This window comes from Anguilla anguilla, chromosome 7 (assembly GCF_013347855.1).
Source record: "Anguilla anguilla isolate fAngAng1 chromosome 7, fAngAng1.pri, whole genome shotgun sequence".
Classification (NCBI taxonomy): domain Eukaryota; kingdom Metazoa; phylum Chordata; class Actinopteri; order Anguilliformes; family Anguillidae; genus Anguilla; species Anguilla anguilla.
The window spans coordinates 28,919,704-28,932,052 of NC_049207.1; the positions used below are offsets into that span (position 1 = coordinate 28,919,704).

The window sequence follows — 12,349 nt, forward strand, 5'->3', positions numbered from 1 at the left end:
TTTAATATATAGTATATATTTGGTTTTAGATGTTTATTTTTTGTTTTCTGCATTAGTGCGTCAGTAGAAAAGAGCAAATTTGAGATTTCCAAACATGAATTTTCCAAAAAATTACATTTTACAGATACATTTTTGTATTTTGTTAAAGTAATATTTGAAGTAATATACTACTTGTCAGATAAAAACTTGATCAAGGGTCTCTGGGATCACCTGGAGAGCCAGAAGCAAGCGAAACAGCCAAAATCTGCAGAAGAACTGTGGCAAGTTCTCCAAAATGCTTGGAACAACCTACCAGCCGATTTTCTTATAAAACTGCTGGACAGTGTACCTAATAGAATTTATGTAGTTTTAAAGGCGAAGGGTGGTCACACCAAACATTGATTTTATTTAGTTTTTAACTATTTACTGCTCTTTATATTATTTTCTCGATATTTATAACCTTTCATTTCATTATTTTTGAAAGCATCTTAGCTATACAGCATTTTTCTTTACAGGTGCCTACGACTTTTGCACAGTACTGTACTTCTGTATTTCTCCATCTATGTGTTAATGAGGGGGCTGTTAATCAAAGAATGTCATGGTGTCACCTTATTCCCATTGGTTGATATCAGAGTGCGTAGATCGAAAGTGCCTTGCTTCAACACCGGTTGCTTTTACTAGGTTTATCTTGGTAGGACAGAATGCAACATGGATTTTTTTAGGTGGTTTCATCGGAGCTTGAGCTTTGTAATTTTGGGTAAAACACCCTCTCTTTGTCTTCAATGAAGTGCAGACACACCCCTGGCAGGTTAAATATAACACCAGTCACACCCCGTTCGTCACCAGTCATAGGTAGCGACTTTCATGATCTGTACAGTATGTCTCAATGTCATTTTCAGTGTAAAATATAGTTATGAAGCTTTTAAACATAAAATGACAAAGATCTTTGTGTCGTTTGAAGGCCAGCCAGCTTGTCACCTGTCACATGACATCAGTTGCTTTCGCAGCTATAAGCTAATGTATTAGGTATTTGGTTTCATCTTATTTCACTCTAAAAAACTTGTTTTAATGTCAGTCAGATTAAAAATATAATTTCAAATGCGAGTCCTGATTTTTACTCTTTTGTGTGAAAATTTTTTCTAGTTAGCTGCATCACAGAGGTTGACCTGGTAGTGTTCCACAATTTGGAGGAAGCGGCTCATTGCCCGAATGTTTCGCTCCAAAATTCAGATTATGCCAGATCAGTTGGATGCCCTTTCTCACACACTACCCGTGGAAGCTATGTAGACTTATTTATTCTCTGACTGCACAACACTGCGACTATGGGGTTGGTGAGAGAAGACTTCACCATGAAATGGCAGAGCATGGCATAAAGTCTGAGTCTGAAATATTGGGGCAACAGACCGTTAATCAGATATATCTGAACTGCGCACTATCACTCTGCGCTTGCCTGCATCAACCTCTCCCACTCTGGGCTTCATTGCTAAGCCTGAATGTAAAAGCAGCTGCTCATCATATGGCCAAAGAAACACAAAAATAAATATATACAAAAATAAATGAATCAAGAAAAAAAAAGAATCAAGAAATATATAAACAATATATGCAGAAATGAATGAATTTAGAAATAAATTCACAAATACCCATTTATGTCAGATTTAATCTATTTTTGTGTACATTTTTCCTGGTTTTTGCATTTATTTTTTTTAATCAAGTCCTTTTTTAATGTAATTTTGGCATTTTTGTTCCTCCATGCTTTTCTTCCCCGTATTAGATCAACTAATTGTTTGTAAATGTCTCAATTAGAAACTAATTTGTATTAATGGTCACTTAACTGGCGTTGGACTTCCTATGGGGACCCTTCGATAATAACTATTGAAGTAGAAGTTTAAATCCCTGCCGGCCACATCGTGGAGGCAAACCGTGGCATTAATTATAGGGGCTGCGGTGTGCTACGACTTTGGTTATTCTAGGCCGAGTGCAGGATCTGACAACCCTTGTACGGAGAGCAATAGTGCGCAGGTTTAATTCTTTGTCGGTGGTAAACTGATTGCTCAGAGTAGTTAATTATTACAGTGTGAGAATTGCCACGTGGTTTTTTTACACGTCATTAGTTTCTGAACAACCAGGGACGAACGAGAAGATGTAAAAATATGTGACTATAGCTAAACACAAGCACCGTTAGGAAAGGTTAAGCGCTACCTGTCTAAAAGCCATGCGTCCCCTTTAAGTGCTCAGTAGGTCGGTGAACACAGGTATTTTAATAATAAGGGCGTGGCGGTACCTCCCTCGGGTACGATAAGGTTGCGGGAGAGCGCTACTGGGCATGCGTCGATGGCATTTTACTGCGATTACACTGTGAAAGAATCGGAGAGGGGGAATTACTTAACAGAACTGCAATACCTCTGAAATGATAGTCTCAGTAGAAGTACTGATTTCAAACGTAGTTGCCATATTGAATGGATTTTAGCTTGTGGAGCAGACGTTTTAAACATAAATTCACTAGTGAATCGATCGTTTAATCATAGTAAGGTCTCGCATGCGTTTCGCGCAAATTTCGAATAGAAGGCTACCACTGCGTATTTTTGTTTTAATTCATTTAAAATAAATAATAATTTTCAGTTAAAAAAAAAACACTTTGAAAATGAAAGATCGACTGGAACAACTCAAAGCGGTAAGCAAGTCTTTTCGAAGATGGAGAAATGAAAGATTTTACCAACCCACGGCATATTCGCCGTGCGCGTGATGAACGTGTGGTCCATCTTTATGGCGAAATACTGTAGCCTACAAAAAATACAGCAAGACTCACCATAAACCGGTTTTAGCCGTTTTAGTTTGCGTTGGTTGAATAAAATGTTTTGAGGACTATTTTAATATTTTTGTGGGGGGTGGTTAGTTAGGGAACTACCTACTTTCACTAAAGCGTACAGGCATTTACAGTGATTGCCGTACTGGGAATATGGAAACTGATTTGTGTGTCATTGTGAGATTTTGGTTAGTTTTATTCGCAAGTGTGCTGTCCCAAATTGAGCCCGTTTGAAGCCTGCCTAACGCCTCAGGGTGATGAACGAACGATGCAGGGTTGTGAGTCCCGCTTGTAAAAGTAGTCTACTTTGCTGTGCTCTCTGTGGTAAGGCAGGGGTTCCCAAACTCGGTCCAGACCATGGGCCCGCCTGTTTATGCTGGTTATCGTTCCAACCAGTCGCAATCCCAAAATTTTAACAAGCTGTTATTTTTCCTTAGATGCTTTTCACTTTTAGATGGATTATTTACACTCTTAAACCACATTATGTCCAAAATAGCTATGCTTGCCGTAAACAATAAAATACCAATGTTCATATTGTGCTTATTGTGTTATATTGCAAACAACTGAATAAAAGAGGTAAAACTTAAAATTAAACGCTGAGTGGGACACCTGGCCACTTAAACTAACCATCTGGAAGATAATGAAGGATTCAAAGACAGAAAGTTGTCAAACCTGCATTGTCTTGAGTTTAAGGGAAAGATTATGAAATTAAACGCATGTTTGTTGTAATTAGGGGCCTAGTGATTTTCCTTTTTTTCATCTGATCAAAAAAGACATCTCTTTAATTGTTTGCAATGTAGCACAATGTCAACATTGTAATTTTTATTCCACAAGGAGTGCAAAGTTATTTCAGTCATAATATGGCTTAAGAGGGTAAACAATCTCTCTAAACATGAAAAGCACATAATACATTTTAAAAAGTTGTTAAAATTATGGGATTGCGATTGGGGTTGGAACGAAAACTAGCATACATGGGCCCCCAGGACCGAGTTTGGGAACCACTGGTTTAAGGTTGTTGTTGTTTGTATGGGTTTTATTTTTTTACTTACTTAACTGCTTATTTGGTCTATGCGTTCAGACTGTGCTTTCAATTGGAACAGTTCTCATTTTGCAGATTGGAGTGGTCGAGGCGCTTAGATCAATATAGTGCTTGTATAAGTGTGCATGCGACCTGCTGCTCGCGCTCTTCCCATTTGTCTCCCCCGTCTGTAGTCTACTTGTTGTCAGCTGTTCGTGTCCTCTTTCATGATAATGAGCTGTTCTGTGGCGAGCGCGGACGAGGGGGAGACTCCTGGTGGGTGGTGGTACTCAGGTGATCAGGTAAACAAAACGGTTTGGGTTGCCTCTCCCATTCCATTGCTTCCGCAGGACAGCCATTTTAAACAGGTTTGTTTGTCCTATTGCATTTGTTTAAGGTCTTTTACCTGATTTTTGTCATGTTCAAATACTGGATACTGAATCTTATTGAAATAATAGTAGTTTCTATTCCAGAACTGTGTTTATATAGTACATCTTTTAGGTGGAATTTGTGGCTGCTTGGGCCTTGAGTTGCTTACCTCAAAATGCGCATTTCACAATTTCAGTAATGTCAACATTTGTAAGCCATTTCTATAAGTCATATAGCAGTCTCAAGCTCATTAACTGGATGAGGACTGGGGTCAGTGTAGGGGAATTTCATTGAATATATTTTTATTGCATCCTGGCGTTTCCCACTGAGCAAAATTGCATCCATTCGATGTACATGGAACGTCACGCGAGTAGCCAGAATTAAAGTTTATAGGTCGTTGTCTCCATACATCTGTATGCCTCGCTCATAATTGTGATTTAGGTTGAGTTAAAAGACATCGTTTGACATTGAACAATATTTTAGTGGTCTTCGTCAAGACTGGCAGATACACCATCTCATGTGATGTCCATTGGGCATTGACAGGAGGGCCAAGAACAATGAACCGACTTAATCTGCTCCTTTGCTCAGTGTGCTGTGTTACAATATGTTAAAAAATATCAGTATAAATATAAAGTGTTCTCTGGTTAAGAGGTAGCTATTGATACACCCAAGTACTTTAAGGATTTGTTGTCTTGGAGACAGGTTGCCGTTGACAATACATTTGATCCAGTGTCATTCTGAAAGGTGCGGTTACAGTGCATCAATGTGAGGTGAAGGTAGCAGAACCATGAGCTTTAAATATGCCTTCAACTTTGAGATGGGCTGTCAGCAGCGTGTTTTTATTCAGATTGCAGTGCTCGTTTTGCATGGGCGCTTGTGCACGGCTGAGACTGGTTATGTCAGCTGTCTGTTTTACATTCACTGTGGCTGTAGGGCTGAGAGCTGCCCTGTGGCTTCACCCTTCCCCTGCCCTTTCTCCCTCCCTCTCACTCCCTCTGTAATGTTTAACTAGCTGGCGTGGCTGTATTGTACAGCTGCTTTGTGCTTTTGAAAAGTGGGAGGGGTCTGGTCAGCTGATCTACGCCCTGATCAGATCACAAGTTGTTTAACCCCTTTGCGCACATGTCAAATCTGGCCTATCCTTGCCCATTTAGGGGGTACCCTATTTAAAGCTTTATAACTCCAGATGTCATATATCCAGAATCTCTCCAAAAATGAATAAAATGCTTTTTGTGCATTATAAAGCCTATACATGTGCCCTTTATGATGGTTTAAGGTGAAACATTGATATCAGATTTTAAAAATGAGGCAAGAACATCATACTGTGGTACAGTACCTAAATGTGTAATCATTAACTCATATTTTTTCTGTACTCTACTATATGCAATGTTTTTTTGTATGCGAATGGGACGACATTAAAACAATATCCAACCGTCCACCATGTTTTGGCAATATTCCAGTTGAGGTCATATCCAGTACATACATTAAACACAAACTACAAGCAAACCAACGAACGCTTACATTACAGCGTGAAATATCCTCATTCTAAAATACCACTAACCTATTTAAAGACGCTCAGTTTCAAAAATAACATATATAACCAAAACATTTTCAGTTGTAACATTTACATTTGGATGATTTCAACTCAGAATTTGGTTGCAGGAGCACAGAATTTCTGAACTGAGGATGAATTGCCGGCATGCCAACCACTTGGGGCTTTGTGCTAAGAGGTTAAGTTTCATTGCAGACGGGCAGAGGGACACATGGGCTGAGAGAGAGAAAGAAACAGCAAATGCCCAAACGGTAGCTGAACGGGAGTCCTTCTGTATGTGGTCAGATTTGACCTGCCCTTCTACACCTCAAGCAAGATGGGTTAGACAGGTAGACAGTTGGACATGGCTTATTTATTGCCACAATGCACTGCTCAGAGGGGAACTGCAAAGCACAAAGCCAACTGGGGAAGCAGCAATTCCCTGGTCCCAGGAAAGGGTCAGTTAAGAGAAACTACCAGAAAACAGTTGATGTACTGTTCAACCTTTTAAGAACATTTAATCTGCCCCCTGCCCCTCCCCCCTCCATAAACATCAATTTACTTCTGGATTTTATTTAAATCTTCTTGGATTACTTTAGTAGATTCCAAACTGTTAGCTTGGCCTCCCAGTTTTGTATCATCTGCAAATTTGTCTCATGTGGTACCTTATCAAATGCCTTTTGAAAATCTAAGTAGATGATATCATATCATAATTAGGATGTTGCTATTTTCAAGAAATACTTCCAACATGTCTCTAATGATAGATTCCAGTATTTTACACATGATACAAGTTAAACTGACAGGCCTGTAGTTTCCTGGATCAGTACGGTTCCCTTTCTTATATATTGGTATTATATTACATTGCTTCCAGTCCTCAGGTATTTCTCCAGTTTAAGGACTGTATAAAATACCTGCCAGTGGTTTGAAAATTCTCAGCTAACTATTTTAGTACTCTTGGGTATATGCCATCAGGGCCTGCTGCTTTATTTGTCTGTATATATATTCACACAATGCTTAATATCATATCTGTTGGTATTAAGCATTGTGTGAATATAATGTGCATATATTAATTTAATAACAAGAACAACAACATTGAAGCTCTGCACTTAAAAAAAAAAGTAAAAAAAGGCACTTTTTTTACTTTTACTTTAGTTTTAAATTGCAATTGCAAAATACCATTGGCGGTGAAAAAAATAACTACATCTGTGTAGGCTCATGCATCATATGCTTTATTTGGCAGCAATAAATAAATTAAAGTGACTCAAATTATGGACGTCCATCAATCAAAGTTTATCCTCTTTTACCGAGCTATTGATGTTTTCTGTGTTTGGGGCTGCAATCGTTGTCATTTCCCTGTTTTCCGATCATAACCACAGGATCTGAATCTGTGCTCTCCACTAGCGTGGAGTGTCACTAAAGACAAGTTTAAAGCCGCAATGAGTAAACACAGTTTGTATGCAGCGCAAGGTTTGGCAGTGGTCCGATTTCAGCCGAGTTCTTCTTATCAGTTAAGGCCATTTTCCACCGTCCTGCCATAACATATCGTACTGTGCCGTGAAACTATGACCACGAGTTCTGGATGCCTTACCATTGCTGGCAGAAGCATGCACAAATAGTTCTCAGAACTAAATTTTGATACTCCTCCAAACAAAAATTGGTACCAGGAACTATTTGACGGAGCAAGCAGTCTTGTACATTGGTGATTGGTGATTGGTCGAACGCAGACTCCCTGTGAATCGGCATATGACAAGCAAACCAACCACCATTTTTTAATACCTGGTAGTTAGTTAAAGAAACGTGTCTATTGACAGAGAACAGCTGCAACAAGTACTTTCAGCTAGCAAACAGCAGTTATGAAGCCTTATCAGCATCGTAGATCAATGGAGAGGTCAGCATATGAAGCCTTATCAGCATTTGATCAGATGATGGTATTCAGCGGGAGCTCGATGTGACGGGATGCAATGAGAAAATGTACACGAGAAGTTCTCAGCATTTGGGGTATCTCAGCATCAAGCACTCGATAAGACAGTGCCACAGAAAAATAAAACAATTATGCAAGACTACAGAAAACTGAAAGATCACAATAATCGCAGTGGAGCTGAAAGTGGTACAATACAATGGACAAAAAGAATAAATGGTACATCACAATGGACACCGTTTTTGGCCACAGACTAGCAAACTCTGGCAGGGCCAGCGTTGTGATGTATTATGCACCCGTGCCATGAAATGCACCCTTAGTGTGATAAATGGACTGTATTTATATAGCGCAATTGCCAGCAACAACTGCACAAAGTGCTTTACAATGAATGCCTCTCATTGACCCATTCACACATCAACGATGAAGCAGCCATTCAAGGCAGCAACCAGCTCAATAGGAGCAATTGGGGGTTAGGTGTCTTGAATGCAACCTGAAGACCAGGGACCGAACCAACAACATTCCAGACAACCGCTATCTTTTGCTAATGTCGCCCTGACATGTCTTGTCACACGTCATTTGTTTTGACAAGCGAAGAAATTTGCTTCTTCGCACCGAAATTATGGGTGTTGGGGGTGGGGGTTATTTTACATTGTAATGCTTTCTGTTTTAAATAGGGTAAACTGATTTTTTTATGTTTCATAAAACATTTAAAACTGACATGGGTGTCATAAAGAATGGAATTATAGCTGGATTATATTTCCTCAGAATGTGATGTAGTGTAATAAGAAAGCAATGGTTTGAATTCTGTATTACCCCTTGTCAATTTTGTGTTTTAAAAGTTTAATGAAACATTGAAGGTCACTTACCCTATTTAAAACACAAAGCATCACAATGTAAAAATGCCCCCCCCCCCCCCCCCCAATTGTCATTTTGGTACAAATAAGCTAATTTCATCACTTTTCAAAGCGAATGATGTGTGCATACTCTCGCTAGGGGGTGCATTTCACAGAGGTACAAAACACGGCACAACACCTGCTCACTGGATTCAGCCACATCATTGTTGGAGTCGATGTTTGAGGACAACAGCAACAATACTTCGTTTTTAGAGGGTAAGTTAAGCTAAGCAGCTAGTTGTGTTCAGTGTAATATACAGAAGAATTGTGACAAATTAAAGGAAAAACCAACATAGTGTCTTCATAAGGCGTTGGGCCACCAGAAGCCGCCAGAACAGCTTCAATGCACCATGGCACATTCTATGAGTTTCTGTAACTCTGCAGGAGGGATGCAACACCATTCCTCTAAAAGATATTTCCTTATTTGGTGTTTTGATTATGGTGGTGGAGAGCACACACTGACACATCGGTCCAAAATCTCCCATAGGTGTTCAACTGGGTTGAGATCTAGTGACTATGAATGCCATAGGATGTGGTTCACATTATTTACAACCATTCAGTGACCCCTCGTGCCCTGTGGATGGGGGGCATTCTCATCCCAGAAGAGACCACTCCCATCAGTTTAGAAATGTTTCATCATAGGATAAAGGTGATCACTCAGAATAACTTTGATTTGTAGTGACCCTTCCCTCTAAGGGGACAAGGTATGGAAGCATCTGCATTCGTTATGTTTCTCCACTCATTTATTCAGGTTTTCCTTTAATTTGTCACCCTTCTGTAGATTTCAGTTAATGTAAGTTATTACCGCATAGTCTATAAAATATTGGAGCAGTACAACATGTCTAGGCAGGTGCCTAAAGAAGCGAGCTAAGTAAACTAGCTAGCATTTTATTCATGTAACCAGCTATCTAGTCTGCTCACTAGTTAACAAAAGCACGCAATAACATTTTACTTGACAGCCATTCTGTTTATACTTAATGTTACTTAATTTGCTACTTTGCAGAAGACGGTCATTCCAGTTTCACAGCATCTAGCTTCACTGATTCCTCCATGACCGGCATCAGCTACCTTCCTGTTGTTGCCGCCCTCAATATCACCCCCAAACACTTTAAAGGTAAGAGGCACAATAGTTTCCCCTTGTCTGCTAATTGTAATTGGTAACTTACACCAAGGTTTAACATAAAACATGAAATGGTAATCCCATCAAACTTGGATAAGATGTAGAACACGGGTACAAAATAAAGTGAGGTGTAAAACAAAGGCAGTAATCTACGGAGCCCCTAAAGGAACATGGGTGAGAAAGAAAAAAGGAAATACTTTTGCAGTCCCTTGCAAACCTTTTGTGAGATATTGCAAACAAATGTATATGAATAAAATTGCATATGGACCTTTGCTTTAGCTTCTGTCAGGGTTAGCAGTGTTGATGACAGGGTTGTCAAATGGGGTATTTATCCTAAATGTAAGGGATTAAAAAAATTATTAGGGGGAAGTTTTATAATTACAATGTGTGGGAGTCAATGACAGTTTTACAAATTGTAGGACCCCCCATTGCTACTGTAACAGCCTCCAATCTTCAGTAGATTTTTGGCTCGCTTCCAATCAAGCTCCAGAGCATTAGTGAGGTTGGGCTCTGATGTTGGGCGTTAGGCCTGGGTGCAATCTGCATTCCAGTTAATCCCAAAAGTGTTTGAGGTAGAGGTCAGGGCTCTGCAAGCCAATCAAGTTCTTCCATACCAATCTCAGCAAACCATTTCTTCATGGACTTTGCTTTGTGCACAGGGGCATTGTCGTGATGAAACAGGAAAGGGCTATCTCCAAACAATTACCACAAAGTTGGAAGCACAGAATTCTTTAGAATGCCATTGTATGCTGTAGCATAGCAATATTTCCCTTCACGGACACTAAAAGAGGCCCATCCCAATCATGAAAAAACAGCTCCAGACCATTATTCCTCCTCCACCAAACTTTGCACTCCAACCAACGCTTTACAGTTGGCACTATTCGGGTCAGTACAGTTGGTGCTACGCATTCCGCCTAAACCCAGATTCGGCTGTCAGACTGCCAAATTATGAAGCATGATTCATCACTATAGAGAACATGTTGCCCCCGCTCCAGAGTCCAATAATGGTGTGCTTTACACCTCTCCAGCCAACACTTGGCTTGAACTTGGTGGTATGTACAGCTGCTCAGCCATGGAAAGCCCATTTCATGAAGCTGTTGACAAGTAAAAGTTCTTGTACTTATGTTGTTTCCAGCTGTAGTTTGGAACTCTGTAGTGACTGTTGCAACCGAGGACAAATGATTTTTACACGCTACATGTCTCAGCACTCACCAGTCCTGTTCTGTGAGCTTGTGTTTCCTGCCGCTTCAAGGCTGAGCTGTTGTTGCTCCTATACGTTTCCACTTCACAATAACAACCTTACAGTTGACTGGCGCAGCTCTGGCAGGGCAGAGATTTGACAAACTGACTTTGAAAGGTTGCATCCTTTGATAGTGCCACATTTAAAGTCACTGTTGCATCCCTCTGCTCAAAATGGGGGCGCTGGTTGCCTCAATCTGTATGGGCCAGTCTCTGACTTTTTTTTAGGGAACTGCGCTCACCTGCGGGAGACCTATGTACGGAGGTACGGAGGTCAGAGGTGATTCTTTCCCTATATAAGGACCTCCTCAGGAGGATTTGGCGGCTCTCTCTCTCCGATTGCTTATTTTGCTTTACCCCTGCTGGGGAGCACTCAGGCCTTTAGCTGGGGTGTGTTTCTAGTTTTTTGGGTTTTTTTTTAACCCTTTCCCTCATCATAAATAAAGATTAATCTTCGTACAAACTGGTTGTCGGCTACTCTATGTTTATGGAGGTTGTATGCAGCCATAACGGTCACCGAGCTCTTCAGTATGACCCATTCTCCTGCCAGCATTAGTCAATGTAGATTGCATGGTTTTAGGCTTGATTTTATGTACCCGTTAGCAATGGGTGTGCCTGAAATAGCCAGAACTACAAATAAGAAGGGGTGTCCACATACAGTTGAGGCCAAAAGTTTGCATACACCTAGGCTAAAGACATTCAAGCTCAATTTTTCACAACTCCACACATTTCATGTTACCGTAAATTTCCTGTGTTAAGTCAATTAGGGTATATACTTTATTTCCATAAGAGGTCATTTCAAAATAATAGCTAAGAGATAGATTTATTTAAGCTTTTATGTGCTATATCAAATTTTCAGTGGGTCAAACGTTTACATACACTTTGTTAGTATTTGGTGGCATTGTCTTTTAATTGCTTAACTTGAATCTAACACTTGGGGTTGCCTTCCACAAGCTTCTCACAATACTTAGCCGGATTTTTTGTGCATTCCTCCTGACAGAACTGGTGCAACTCAGTCAGGATTGTGGGCCTCCTTGCTCAGACACGCTTTTTCAGTTCAGTCCACAAATTTTCTAATCTAATATATATTGGTCTCTTGCCTTCCCTGTATGAAGCATTAAATTGGTATGGACCTTTTAGTATTTTGTGCAAACACGAGTGAATGCATAACTTATGTCATAGCCTGCCTCCACTAGACATAGTGTCCCTATGGTACTGAGGTATATTGAATAAGTATACAATACAATATCCAGTGCTAATTCAACTTTAAATAGATAACATTTAGACCCACATCCCAGAGTGAGACCAAAAGTCATCTGTTGAGACTTGAATAATTAACAATGGACATTTACTGTATACAACCCTTCACTACATTGATATGATGTCAAAGATATCAAATAAACATGATAGAAAATGTTGTTGGTCAGCTGAACAGTGTATTCCTATGTACTGCTAGTATAGGTCAATGGATCATATATA

The 12,349-nt window shown here is 39.9% G+C and overlaps 1 protein-coding gene across 6 annotated transcripts in view; it reads left to right on the forward strand.

The window, feature by feature from the left end:
* Positions 1-1,724: 1,724 nt before the first annotated feature.
* The window catches only part of stx3a (syntaxin 3A), a 97,323-nt gene continuing 86,698 nt past the window's right edge, over positions 1,725-12,349 (forward strand). The window contains exons 1-3 of one of the 6 annotated variants that reach the window (XM_035425960.1): positions 1,726-2,650; positions 8,612-8,727; positions 9,515-9,625. Coding sequence is in view for 3 of the 6 variants with exons in the window: in XM_035425958.1 (XP_035281849.1) it covers positions 4,028-4,102 (75 nt within the window). In the remaining 3 variants the exon portion in view is untranslated. Of the gene's footprint in view, positions 2,651-3,744; positions 4,103-8,611; positions 8,728-9,198; positions 9,626-12,349 lie in introns of those variants that run through there. The other 5 variants (XM_035425961.1, XM_035425957.1, XM_035425958.1 and 2 more) reach the window with 5 other exon arrangements.